General features: G+C 39.2%; 1 protein-coding gene across 7 annotated transcripts in view; it reads left to right on the forward strand.

The window, feature by feature from the left end:
• The window catches only part of atp11a (ATPase phospholipid transporting 11A), a 52,815-nt gene extending 38,663 nt beyond the window's left edge, over window positions 1-14,152 (forward strand). The window contains exons 20-33 of one of the 7 annotated variants that reach the window (XM_086281621.1): window positions 349-600; window positions 685-862; window positions 965-1,067; window positions 1,351-1,496; window positions 1,753-1,812; window positions 1,892-2,019; window positions 2,670-2,805; window positions 4,065-4,088; window positions 5,474-5,539; window positions 5,625-5,728; window positions 5,853-6,018; window positions 8,898-9,016; window positions 9,772-9,850; window positions 11,824-14,152. In XM_086281621.1, the coding sequence (XP_086137747.1) occupies window positions 349-600; window positions 685-862; window positions 965-1,067; window positions 1,351-1,496; window positions 1,753-1,812; window positions 1,892-2,019; window positions 2,670-2,805; window positions 4,065-4,088; window positions 5,474-5,539; window positions 5,625-5,728; window positions 5,853-6,018; window positions 8,898-9,016; window positions 9,772-9,823 (1,534 nt within the window). In that variant the 3' untranslated portion in view covers window positions 9,824-9,850; window positions 11,824-14,152. The other 6 variants (XM_086281620.1, XM_086281623.1, XM_086281618.1 and 3 more) reach the window with 6 other exon arrangements.
• The last annotated feature ends 229 nt before the right edge of the window (window positions 14,153-14,381 follow it).

Consider the following 14,381-nt stretch of genomic DNA (forward strand, 5'->3'; position numbering starts at 1 on the left):
ATGTCTAAACCTCTTCAGCTCAAGTGACTCTTAACATTACAGTAATTCTGTGTCTGCTGCCATGGACAGTGCTGTCCTAGTTCTGAGTGAACCAAAGTGAGTGAGGGAAAGTGGCAGTTTAACCCTCCAATCACACACGTGCCACTAAGGCAATTATAGTGCAGGCTTAAAACTACTTGTCAGCCCAGAGGGCGTTTCACCCATCCAGCACAGAGAGGAAATAATCCACGTGCTGGAGTACTGCACAGTTGAGCTGTTGTTGAATAAAAGGCAAAGAGAAATAAAACAAACCTATTTATTTAATGCAGCTAAAAACATGCCACCTCTTGTTTCTTGGCTGCGTACCAGGCTACAGGAAAAAGCAGCAGACACCATTGAGTCTCTGCACAAAGCTGGTATAAAGGTGTGGGTGCTGACAGGAGACAAGATGGAGACTGCAGCTGCAACGTGCTATGCCAGCAAGCTGTTTCATCGCAACACCCAAATCCTGGAGCTGACCACCAAACGCACTGAGGAGCAGAGCCTTCACGACGTCCTGTTTGAATTGAGCAGGACGGTCCTTAGGCAGCATGGGGGCATGACCCGGGACACCTTCTCTGAGTGGGTATTATGTTCACAGCATGCTTCAGACAGTGTCATCCTGCAGTTACTCGTATTTGACAGGTTTTGTGTTTTTTTTCCCAGGCTATCAGGTGATTGCACCGACTATGGTCTGATCATTGACGGAGCTACCCTCTCTGCTGTAATGAGGCCCGGCCAGGAGGGCTCAAACTCAGGGAATTACAAAGAGAAATTCTTGGAAATCTGCCGGAACTGCAGTGCCGTGCTCTGCTGTCGAATGGCGCCACTTCAGAAAGCACAGGTACGAAGGCCATCTGTACTCTGAGTTTAACTGTGAAACAGATGTTCTCACTCATGTCATTAAGATTCAGATGGACGCTAAGCTGAAATCCACAACCTGCAGATTGTCAAGTTAATCAAAGCCTCGGAGGAGCACCCAATCACGCTGGCCATTGGAGACGGAGCTAATGATGTCAGCATGATCCTGGAGGCCCACGTTGGTATTGGTTAGTATTCTGTCTATTCCTATGCAACATGCCACACTCTGGTAAAGTTTGTTTCCTTCTTAATACAGTTTCAATTTGAAGAAACTAGAAATTCTTAAAAGCAGCCCCTTGTGTACAGAAGTCAGCAGTGTGTACAGCACCTGCATTCACACAAAATCCTTTTCCACACAAAAACTGTACTTTTGAATTTCCAAAACTACATTTATGCAGAAGTGTTAAAACTGTTAGAACCATACTATTATCATTGCAATAATACTTTGCCCTGTAAATGGTCACAACGCAGGCATTATGGGTAAGGAGGGTCGCCAGGCAGTGAGGAACAGCGACTACGCCATCCCGAAGTTCAAACACCTCAAGAAGATGCTGCTCGTCCACGGACACTATTACTACATACGCATCTCTGAACTTGTACAATATTTCTTCTACAAGGTAGTCGCCCTGAACATGTTTTGAGTTTACTTCTTTTTAAAACTTTATATAGTTTTTTAAATTTGTTTTAAGATGATTGTAATTGCGGAGTCTGTGGCTTTAGCCTAAGTGTGCAGGAATGCTTTGTGTGAGATTTAATTTATTAATTTGTTTAGTTCATTAATTTTCATATTTTTGATATTTATACTCTATAAAATTAGCGTTCAGCAACAAAAAGACCTGTACACATTTAAATTGTTGTTCTTTCTTTTCGCAGAATGTCTGTTTCATTTTCCCCCAGTTCCTCTACCAGTTCTTTTGTGGCTTCTCACAACAGGTGTGCACTCACAAAACCTAAATACCATAAAAACAACAAGAACAAAAATACTAACACGGCTCTCTTTCCCAAACCCCAGCCGCTGTATGACACGGCTTACCTGACTCTCTACAACATCAGCTTCACCTCGCTGCCCATTCTGCTCTACAGTCTCATCGAGCAGCACATAAATATGGACATCCTGAAGAAAGACCCTTGTCTCTACAGGTGGATTTCTGTTTAAGATTGTCATGTCAGAAATGTGTCGTTTAGTAAGACTGAAAATCGACCAGCTGGATCGACTCTAATATCACATGTTCTTCAGGAACTTGTTCTCATGACATGAAAATTAGAAAAAGAAATTATCTCCATGTTTCAGTAATCCAGTCTTCTGCAGCAGATAATGAACCATCTGTTTTATACAAAGCAGACTGCGTGGTAGTTGGATTCTTCCGGAGATGTACTGTAACAAGAACAGTGTTGAGTTAAAGTCGTCTAAGCAACAGAAAATATAAATATTTCAATAATTCTTTAGACACTTTATACACGGCCTCCAGGTGCAAAGTAATAGCAGATGATTTGGTGTTTTACTCTGATTAATTTATATTTACATTACAGTTTATTTTACATCCATCATATGGCAGATAACCGCCTTCTTGGATTTGGTTTTGCATGTGTTCAGAGTTTGAAAAGCTACGTTTTTAGCTTTACTCTTAAGTTGTATTCTTCCAAAAAAGAATCAACCTTTCCCACAAACAATGACGCTGTCTGTATCGATGTATGTATTATACTATTAGAGACTCATTGGCTGTGAGGCAGGCAGTGTACTGTGATATTAATCTATAAACATGTGATCTCTGTTCTGTATATCTACACAGAGATATTGCTAAGAACTCTTTGCTGCGGTGGCCCACCTTCATATACTGGACAGTCTTGGGCGTTTATGATGCCATTGTGATGTTCTTTGGTGCTTACTTCCTGTTTGACAACACCACCTTCACCAGCAATGGACAGGTAATAACCATGTGGCTTTGACAGGCTCTTTAATTGAAACAAGGAGAAAAAGGCCTGGAAAATATTTAAAGTAAAGTTCAAAGTAAAGGAAAAATAGTAACTGCCTATTTTATCTATAGGCTACTTCAGTTTTCCACAAGCTCCATCTGTTTTCTGTTTGTCATCTGACTTTTTAGTCTTCTTGTGGTGTTTGGGGTTAGTTAGGGAACATAGTGACAGTGTTTTAGGTCTCAGCTTGTTCCTCAACCACATTTTGCTCTGTAAGCAAAATGGATTTACTTTTAAATATACTGGCTGTACTGTGCTTTGCTGACAGGTTTTAATGGCCTGGCTAATGCCTGACACGTAGCTTATTGTATTGCTTGCAGAAACTGATCAAGTTGTAGCACAAACTAACATTAACCCTGTAGTGTAAATGGATCTGGTATTATAAATGTGTTTTCCTGACACTGCACATTATTGTGTTTGAAAAAGTAACTATCTGGTAGTTACATGTAGTTATGAGATAATTATGGTCAAGTAATTTCTCATAATAATGACCTTGTACTGGATGGTTATTTATGTCACTTGAAAATGCAGGTTGTTGGCTGATAAAGTTTGAAGACTATTTTGCCTTTTAGTAAATAATATTTAATGTCAGTTGGATAATTATATATATATAGATGTTTAAGTAAAATCTGATGACGTGTGGTTTATATCTAAGGCCTTATTTAGACTTCTGCGGGAAATCTTTTTAGAGCCCATAACATAACCTACATAAGTGGCCGATGCTATTGGCAGGATTCACACTCGTGCTGGTGCATTATGTGGTAATTACCATGTGATCGTGTCCCAGATAAAATACTGGGATTTTTTTCCTTCCCACCGAGGTCCACGCCAGGTTACGCCATAGGCTTTAGCGGGGTTTGCGGTTACGCTGCAGGTAACAGCATAGATTTCCCGCTGAAGCATAAATCTCTAGTAAGACACGACAGCATGGCGGGGTTCCCATCATCTTCCTCTCTGTTCTCTATTTGGTTTGTTTAATTTCTCAAGCTGCATTACTCTCCCAGAAACATGTTGAACTGTTTTTGAGTTGCTTGATTTCACTTGGGTTTTCTTCTTCTTTTTTTTTTGCATCCAATTCTTTTCAATTTTTTTCCTTTCAGCCATAAAACTGTTTATGTTATTATGATTTTCTACTGGTCACATGCTCTTCTTCTTCCTATCCTCTTACCTTTGTGTTGCTTTTTCTTTTTGCTTCTCTTTCCTCCTCCCAGCTAATGACAACCAACACACAGATGGTAAGCCTGTCGCTGTCTCTCTGTCGTCTCTCCTTAGTTTCACTTCCCTGTTTCGCCACCGTCACACAGCCTGATACAAACTGCTGTTCATCTCATGTCCGGCCCTCAGTGCTTGCTGTAGATACGTCAGCTGTAGGCTTTTCTGTAGTGACTCTCTGTTTCCCAGACCCATGCTCATGTGTCCAGCTGTCAGTGACCAAACACCTTAGTTATACATCCTGTGTGCTTTGTTTGTGGCAGATGTTAGGCATAAGTGCTCCTGCTTCCATTATGTAACAGTTAGAGATCATTGCCTAAAGCATTACAACTTTTTATAGGATTACTTATAAACACATAAACAGGAAGCAAATCTGAAGCTTTTGAAATGTTAGAAAAAGAAAAGGTGAAAGAAAAACATTGAAATGCATCTGATCAATGATAAAAATCATTTTTCTGCCTCATGCGAGTGTTTCTGTAGCGCTACAATTTATGTTGTAATGTATCTGATAGTAGCTTGTACTATACTTGTACTAACAATGTAAAAATCAGAGCTGCATTTGGAAGCTGCCTCTGAAAAGCTTTTATTTTATCATTTCATGCTCATCATTTTTATTTTTTAACTTTATTTATCACGGTTCACCCAAGGTGCCTGTTTTTAGCAGAAGTATAGTGTAGCCCAAGCAGTTAGATGACCTTCAGTGTACCCATACTTTAAATTTTATGATACTAGTTCATTTTTGGTTTTGGGCTTCATCTTATTGCCACAGGCCTGTGAAAAAAGAAAATCATGCAACGGTCAGTTCTCAGTTATGGTGTACTAGAATCACTATGTTCCCCATGTACCTCTTAATATAACACCTCCGAATAATTACAATAAAGGGAAAATATGCCAGTTTTAGTGCTGCACAAAATGCTGAAGGAGCTCATTGTGTAAGTTGTATTGAAGAAGCTGCCCTGCATCGTGGTGGTCTTAAATGTGCACGATGACTTTTTTAGTGTTCATGTAAAAGGGTTTCACTCACAGAAGAGACTGATAGGAATATTCAGCTATACAATCACATCATCCTCCTGTTTTCCATCCATCAGTCATCTGATAACCAGCTCCTCACCTGAATGTTGCTACCTGAGCACACTGCCATCTGTTTGATTGATTGATTCCTTACTTGAATATGTCAACTTTTACCTCGTAGCCTAGTCATGTCATCTGAAAAGCATGTTAACGCAGGTGTGCTGAGCATTTAAGTACTGAATAAGCACAAGTCAAATTATTTACTTTAACAGGTGCTTAGAATCTGTTCACATCAAACATACAATAAAATAAATAAAACAAAAAAACAAGAAGTTGAAAGTGTTTCATGCACAAATCTCCTGATCAATAACAGCAGCTGCTTTTTTACCTTCTGCAGATGTTTGGAAACTGGACATTTGGGACACTCGTCTTCACTGTGCTAGTCTTCACTGTTACATTCAAGGTAACCACACAGACACATCAGAACATCACAGAAACACCCAGGCAAGTCTGGTTCCAGTCTCACTTCCATCGTCTCTGTGTCGTAGCTGGCCCTAGATACTCATTACTGGACTTGGATCAATCATTTCGTTATCTGGGGCTCACTGATCTTCTTTGTGGTATTCTCCCTGCTGTGGGGTGGAATCATCTGGTATGATTAAAGAAATATTTTTGTATTTAAATGTTTACTTGATGTAAAACTGTGTCAGTCAGAGTGACGTTTTATTAGATGTTTTATTGCATTTGTTTTCATGCAGTCGTTTCCTCTCTTACAGGCCATTCCTCAACTACCAGAGAATGTACTATGTGTTCATGCAGATGTTGTCCAGTGGCCCAGCCTGGCTCAGTATAATCCTTTTGATAACAGCCAGTCTGTTGCCAGATGTGGTGAAGAAGGTCATATGGAGGACACTGTGGCCCACCACTACTGAGCGCATACAGGTGGGCACAAATGCTTGCAGAAATAGAGAGTAGTTGCATAAATAAAAAAAACAAATCTTTTTTAAAGTATTATGGATATTTTGGAATAATTGCAGTAATGCAAGAAGACTGATGACCACACATCCCGTAAATATTTTGCTTCCTGCCAAAGTAGGACGTGTTCGTTAACCATTACTTCATTTGTTCTTCAATAAAGGTCGCTGCTTCTTTTCTACATGAATATTAATAATGAAAAATTCAAGAAAGCTCAGTTTACACAGGTCAAACAGCGCCCCCTGCCTTTTGCAAGGCAGAAATCAATTTTGTGTATTTACCTACAAGCTACCTGCGTTTACTGTTTATTATTCACTGGGATGTTTCAGTTCCTGACATGTCGAACTGACAATTGTGGGTCAGCAGAGGTATGCAGGGTGTGGCTACATCCCTGCTTTGGTAGTTAAGCCTCTGTGTCTGTGTGCAGCGCTCCTTTAATTTTTAAGAGGAATGCGCACAATAGTGTGTATTTTTTTTAGCGGTTAACACTCAGAGTTCTGTGTTTTATTAATGGAGAATAAGAACAGTGTCCTCTGCTGAACCAGGAGTGCCTCTAAAGGCATTAATTGTTAATGGGTTGCAGTGTGGAAATGTGCATTAGAGTTTCATAAACAGTGTATAAAAGAAGGAAAATTGCAATCGAAACTTTATTTCAGAGCAGTTTTGAAAATGAACATTAAATAATGCTGCACAGTAAGAAGAAAGAAGGAAAGATGGGATAAAAAAACATCCTGCTTATGTAAAAAAGAGAATAAACTCAAAGCTATGGACTGATTTCAACTCTGAGGCGCTGAAAGAGCAGCGTTAACAGCAGTTATTTATCTGATGCATACTGATTCATCAGGACTGAAAGATTGGACCAGAAAAACACGATTAGGTGTATAAACACTGACATGTGGCTCAGAAATAATGAATGGCAGAAGGCATTCATTAGCAGCAAAATACTGAAATATTCAGTATTCCACTGAAAGTTGACAGAAGAAATTATGTCCATAAAAAAACAAGACGATATAATGATACATAATATATGAAGCACTGGGATCCAGTTACAGTGGAGTTACTGAAAAACACAACACAAATGTTTTTGTATGAGTAGGTGCATTGCATGGATAGCACTAGATGAGTGATGTCAGCCTTTCTGGGAAGGCTGCAGTGCAGTCTGCTTCACTTCCTTTTCCTACAGATGCTAATTATTTCTCCCTCTACATCCCAAACTCATTTTCCTATAACCTCCCTGATAACTGTGGTTGTGGAGAGCTAATAACCATCACCAAAGACTTTCCAGTATGATCCAGTCTCTCCTGAGAAGCCTAAGAAGAATGTTTACATGCTGCTGTCTATCTCATAAACTGATCATGTGGCATTTTGGAAGATCTGACATGTTTCTTTCCCAGCTGTAACTCTTCCCTGCCTTTGTTCACCCCTCCTGATCTCTTGCTTCCTCCTCCTTCTCCCTCTGTGGTTCTCCTCCCTGGCAGACTAAGCGTCGGTGCCTTGCCTCCGAGCCTTCCACCATCTTTATGCTGTCTCAGACCTCCAGCAGAATCAGTTTCTAACCCAGCCCTTCTGTAGGTGACCCTCAGCCTTTCCTACTGTCTCGTCTTTCTCTTTATTTTCCTTTCAGTCTGTATCCTGTTACTTTGTCATTTCCACTGTTTTGCATGAAGTTACAGTCTTATCTGACTGCATGCCTTTGCATCTACATCTTGATTCAGTGTGGCCTTAATCACCTTTTGTTTTAGAAACCACTCTTACTTTGATGCTTCAATTTTGAGTCCGTATGGTAGATGTGTTTGTCTTCAAATGTGTGTGTGTGTGTGTATATTTGCAGCAAGGGAGAGATAATAAAAGGTATGAGAGGGCCCTGGCCTACATGAGCTCTGATTCCTTGTTGATGGAGTAGCTGTCACAGAAGCCTACAGGGCTTCAGCACGGTAAAATGCACACGTTGCTGCTGTGTGATGGTGGGTTAACTGGTGTGGTTTGACTTTGGGTTGTTGTATTTGACTAACACAAGGGTTGGGGTGTGTGCTTTATTTGTATGAAGGTCCTAAAAGCTCAACCATTTTCTTCAGGTATTTCAACTGACTTTACTTCCAGCTGGGTGATTTCTCACATGGAGCTTTAGCACCATCTAGTGGTATAATGTGTTGCTACAGAGACAGAAAAGTAATATTTGCAGAGGAAATGAACGCATGTTTAGCTTTTTGTTGACATTTGCATGTTTTTGGTGTTTATGATTTATTATTTTTTTGTTGCTCTTAACATGCTTGCTTTTAAACCTGAACAGAATGGATGGAAAATTTAACCTCACAGCTGGCAAATTAAACTAAAGGAAATGAAATACTTTATTCATTTAAAAACAACTGAAGCTTGAGGATGTAGCATTGTGCCCAGGATCAGGTGCCTGCAGTATGCAGATGTATTCATATTTGTTAGTGTTAGGTAATAAATATATAATCTTAAATGCTTATATGCTGATTATATTGGTTTATATAAGAGAGGCCCAGACTTAGTTATAATGAGCATTAATAAGTTGCTCTAACAGCACATAATGCTCATTGCTCTCATTAAGCCTTGGGGGCATTGATGGGGTTGATGGCTATCAGGTGAAGAGTCCTGGTTTACAGGCAGTTTTGTAGTTCAGGACCTCACAGAGGCATTGTTACAGGATGGAGACTTGACTCCACCAAGTCACATGCTATCTGTTCAAACTATGGCCAGCTGCGACGTGTTACCACCTTCTTCTTTTGCATTACTCCACAAGTGCCATGTTTTATTCTTTACTTTCTCTGAACTTTCTCTTCCTCCTTGTCCCCTATTCCTCCCTTTGTACCCTCATACAGAATGCAGATAAACTCTACAAGGGCCAGCTGTCTGAGTTCACCCCCTTGGCTTCCCTCCACGCTCCGTCTAAGGGTAGCAGCCACCGGCGAGGCTCGGAAAACCAAAGGAACCCTCGAAGGTCTGAACCCTTTACCAAGAAAGTCATGTTCACACGCTGGCAAAAAGCGCCAGACTACTGCACCTTCACCCCCCTCCTCCGGTTTGCTGATAGCTCCCGCCATTCAAGGCAGGGGTACAATTACAGCGGGGCCGGGCCTGAGACCTCAGTCTAATTTATTTCTTTTTCTCCGGGGTATTTTTTTTAAATCTTATATTCTAATATCAGAAACAATGTCATCCACATGGAGTTACTCAGATAAATTGGTGGAAAGCAATTTTGGAGCTTACTTACTTGCTTCGACGTTACTGAGTTGGAGTAAAATAATAAACAGTTGAGGAGACTGCAATGCTAAGTGACCTTCATAATTTCTGTCAAGTTAGCAGCCAAGTGTGGCGCAAAGCACTGTTGGACGGCTCTGGAGTGGACCCCGTCGGCAGGGCCTGGTTCGCTGCCACAACGTGCAAAGGGCTCAGTGTAATGATGTCACAGCAAACAAACTGACTCGAGCTTGTGTTTCACATGAAAAATATGTGCACTGGCCCTTTACACCTGCCTGCCTTTGATGGTAGCTGAAGTGTACTTTACTCTGATTATTAGGGTGTTTTAATGGCTATTGTGATAATCATGCTGATGTTCTATGACCGGAATGATGATAATGAGGACGACTGTAGACGTGCTCGAGCTAGCTTAAGCTTTCTGTGATCAAACATTTTCTTGTCTTCAGTCGCTGCCATCTGTCTTTATTCCCTTCTGTCTGTTTTGCCTCTTTTTAGGACTAACTGGTGTTGCCTGTGTGCAAACATGTTATCCAGAAACACTGCTTAGGACTCTGGGATCAGAAACTGCATCATTGTAAGGAGGGTTGTAGTAGAAGGAAGAATAAATGTTGAAAAATTAGTCTATGGAGCCCGGAAGTAGCCGTATAGGGGAATTAAATTATTTTATATCGGGATGAGATACAATTTTTGCTTAATTTCTGATTCATTTGTGCAAACGATACAGCAAGCTGATTGTCCTAACTTTGATTAGATGGCAAACGGTGGTCAAGTCAGTTAATAATGACAGAAAAGCGTAGCTCATGGTGCTTTCTGTGTCACAATATGTCTGGTTTAAAAACGTGTGGGAGCTTTGAAAGCTCTTAAACTAGCTCACCCTTAGCGACAAAACACAGAAAAGCCTCTTGGCTGTCATAAACATGAAGCAATAATTTAGAGCAAAATGATCTTGAAATAGAAAAAGAAAAACAGAGGTTCATTTATTTAAATAATTTGTTATTAAGAAATGTATGCTGGTGACAATTTAACAGTTTACTTAAATAACAAAAATACATGGAAAATTTACATGTAATCTGATTACTTAAAGTCAGTATTTTGAGCATGATTATGTTTTTTAAATGTAAGCTGAAATGCAACAAGTGCAAATATTGTAGGCAAATTACAATTTTTCACATTTTTTTTATCCTGTTTCCATGGTAATTTGTTACTTTGATAGTAAAATTGAAACACTTGATTAAATGTGTGTGTGTATATATATATATATATATATATATATATATATATATATATATATATATATATATAAAAAAAAAATAGTTACATTTTGTTTTATAAAGTGAACAAAAGCAGTGTTTAAGTCGATACCAAAGCCATTGCATTGAGATCATCATCATACTGTACAGCACATAGGGTGTAAATACAGAGAATGCAAACGGCACAAATAGACCAAAACATGGGAATGCGTCATATTGCACGTACGTATCTCATTGGCTACTCCTGGGCTCCAATAGCAGAGTCAGTAGGAGTTGGTCTTTGTGAACATGTCATACAGCCAACATTTAAACTTTCAGAGTCACCTTTAGGTAGCTTAGAGCTTTGGTGTGTTAGAAGTTTGCGTGCGTATCTGTGTGTGCTGATAGAAGACTGTGTGTGTATCTGTTAATCTCCATCTGTCCTATCATCTTGAACATAGATTGTAAACTTACCTTATCTTTGGATGACTAAATGTCTTGTAGTAGAACACAGAGGAACTGCTTGTGTGACCGCTACCTGGCTGTTTCTTATTGCCTTAATGTCGTCTTGTAAACTCTGCTGTATTTTTCACTGATATCATTTACCAAAGAAACAGCAGGTAACGCTTTATGATCACCTTTAGATAATAGCTGGTTGCTTGTATTTACTTTGATTGAAGCACTTTAAAATTATATATATTTCTCCTTTTAATATAATTCACTCAAAGTGCCCCAAATGGTTTGATGCCTTAAATAAATATCAAATCATTGATAATGTATTAAATTATGAAACAAACAGCCGGCACAACCAATTCAAAGAAAAAAAAGGAATCGAGATAGAAACACTTTTTTTTATTGGCCGTGAGACGACCTTTAACTGACCAGTAACACAGCAAAGTGTCCTCTCATATTCTGTGTACTGTAGAAAATGGAAGAATAAGTATATATGGGGTTCTTAAGTGTAAAAAAAAAAAATTGCATGTACAAAAAATGTGAAAAAAATCTATTTTAATAATGTGACAGAGAAGCGAGCGTCTTAATATCCTTTCATACTCATTTTCCACCTCATCTCAATAGAATAAGATGCTTTTTAGCTCTGCAGATCAGGTTGATTGTAGCATCTAACAGTTTAGTGCTCCCGCCCTTAAAAGCCTTATAACGGTGTTAGAGAAATCTAATGAGATTCTCCAGCTTAAAAAAAAGGGCCTTTACAGTGCGCTCTTTGAATTCTGTCTCACACGTTCCTGTTTCAACTCGTACCCTCTGTCTCTGTCTCTCTCTCTCTCTCTCTCTCCCTCACACCCTCCCTCTCTTGAAGCGATGTTGAAGCTGTTCCTACCTCTGTGACAGTTGTCTCCATCTGCCTCATCATCATCATTTCATCCATCCCCTTCTGCGTCTTCTCTGTCGTTCCTCCGTTCATACATCGACTCATCCATCGTGAGACAGTAGATCTGATGTTTTTAGTTCTATGAACCAAAGCCTTGTTGCTGCTAGAGATTCTTTAGCTGCTTTACATTAGGTGCCTTGTGCTAGTTTTCACAGCCTGTCTTTGCTTTGCTTTGTGGTCAATTTGATACTGTTAATAGGCGCTTCAATGGTACAAGGGCACAGCAGATGATGGATGTAACTGGAGGAATGAAATAACTACTGTAGTTGAAAAGGCGAATGTGAAATCGAGTTTTTATGCAGACTTCTACTGAACAAGCAGAACTGACACACAGTCAATGAACAAATACCACTTATGTTTAGTATCTGTTTTTTTTATAGCTTGTATTAAATTTTTTTTAAATAAATGCCCATGAGGGCATTTGTCTCTGAAATGTTATTTTTTAATTGTTTTTGATTATGTACAATGTGGAAAATTCTCCCTTTTATGACCACAGACTTGAAGAGCTCCAGCTCTGCTTTTTCAAATCAGCTACAGGTGATCAATGGTAGTTTTTCTTTTCTTTTGTTTTTTTCCATCTCCAAGTTTCAGAGATTTAAAGTTGATGGTAAAGCAAAAGGGTTTCTTGTACTGCTGGAATTGTCTAAAATGAAGGGTTGGTTTGGCCAAATTCCAAAAAAAAAAAAAAGGTATTTTCTGTTGCTGCTTTACGCACCAAAAAAAGAAGAACATTCCAGATTGATCTGCTTAGTAGAGCAGATTTCGATATTTATCGAATGATATTAGCTATTTTCCGATGTATTGGCATCAGTATTTGTAACAGCCAATAAGACAACCTTCAGTTATGCTATGAGGACAGTGCATAGTTTGTCCATCAGAGGGCACTGTGCAACATCCCTTTTGGCAACAAACAAACATAATAAACAGGTAATCTGAGCCTAAATAAGCAAACTGATAACTACACGTGACAAATATTAGGGGAATGTGTTTTTGTACTTGAAATGGAGAAAAAAATCAGCACATATATCAGAAAATTGGATTTTTAAATCACCATATATCAGTTAAAAAAAATCATATATCCGTCGGGCTCTACGACTTAGAACAATTGAAGTAAGTTAGAAAATACTGGATTTTTGTTGTTGTTGTTTTTATTATCTGAATGAAGAAAACAAAGATCCTGTCTCTCCATTTATTGTTTGCCCTGAATTCTGATTGGCCTTTGGACTAGAAAGATGTTTTTCATTGTAAACAATGTACCAAGGCTTCAGTACCTTAACTGCTAAAGAATCACACAAATAACACAACAATTGTTAATGAAATGGGAGGGGGGAAAAACAAAAGTCTACAATATAATGCCATGTGAGAGCTGACAGACACTATGACCACAGGACTAAACTAGCTGGGAGAAGCAATAAGTATAATCAAACTGAAGCTGCTTGTAAATGTCTCTCTGCAACAAATGTGACCTCTTAGCACTAGCTAAGCGACAGAGAGTCACTTATATTCAAATGTCAACCATGACAGTGAAGAATCCATTATCCTGTCTGAGATCTCAGATCAGTACTTACACAGTGGTAACTAAGCATGGTCCTTGGAGGCATCTGGAAGTCTCAATAACTTACAAAAATGAAAAGTTACTGCACTGCTATTTTGGGGGAGGGGTATCTGAGAAACCCCTCTTTTTTTGTTTTACTTTTCAGAGACAGTATTTAATGTGTGTCTTCTTTATATCTCAGAATATTCCAACAAACAAACTGGATTGTGGCAAAAAAAGTGGACACTTGTATGTCTGTATGCATAGCTTTAAACAAAAGGACAAAGAGATTTGTGGTGTTAGTTGTTTCACGGAGGTACCCCTGCACTGAACCGTCATTCCTGAGGACCGACACCTCGCTGTAGAAACTTTGAAAGCCATCAACAGACCTTCTGTACCAGTCCACACTGAATCTTTGAACTGACGGCCTTTCAACTCAAATGTTATCTTTTTTTGGAAAATGTGTTATTGTATAGCGAGCTGCACTTCACATAACCGGCAGTATCTACGAACTGAGATACAGTACTGTATATACATGTATGAACAATATTTAAATGTAGTTATGTTACTGAATGTACAGTTTTTTGGGCTCTTTTTGTATACAGTTTTTAAACGGTCATATCTTGTGGATTTTTGCCAACCTTTCTGTGGCTGTAAATGGCGAACATCTGTACATTTGCTTGGAAATAAAAGCGAAAATGTGTTACAAAATTCTTCTTATGAAAAAAGCTGCACTACACGCTTCAGCCAGGAGGGTGCAGCCGAGTGCTTCTGATGTGCTTTTGATGTGCTGCTAAAGGCTGAAGGAGCTGACAAGTCAACATATGTGAAGCTGATGAAATTAATCAAAAGTTTCTTTAGTAGAGAGATCGTGTGTGTGTCTGTGTGTGTGTGTGCGCGCAACCCACCTGTGTGCACGCCAGTGTTGTCTCAAGCTCAAATACTGGCTGTG

The sequence above is a fragment of the Aulonocara sp. 'chitande type north' Nkhata Bay genome, linkage group LG23, assembly GCF_057382095.1.
Source record: "Aulonocara sp. 'chitande type north' Nkhata Bay isolate Kocher_YH1m ecotype deep benthic linkage group LG23, A_spYH_male_GT1.1, whole genome shotgun sequence".
Lineage (NCBI taxonomy): Eukaryota > Metazoa > Chordata > Actinopteri > Cichliformes > Cichlidae > Aulonocara > Aulonocara sp. 'chitande type north' Nkhata Bay.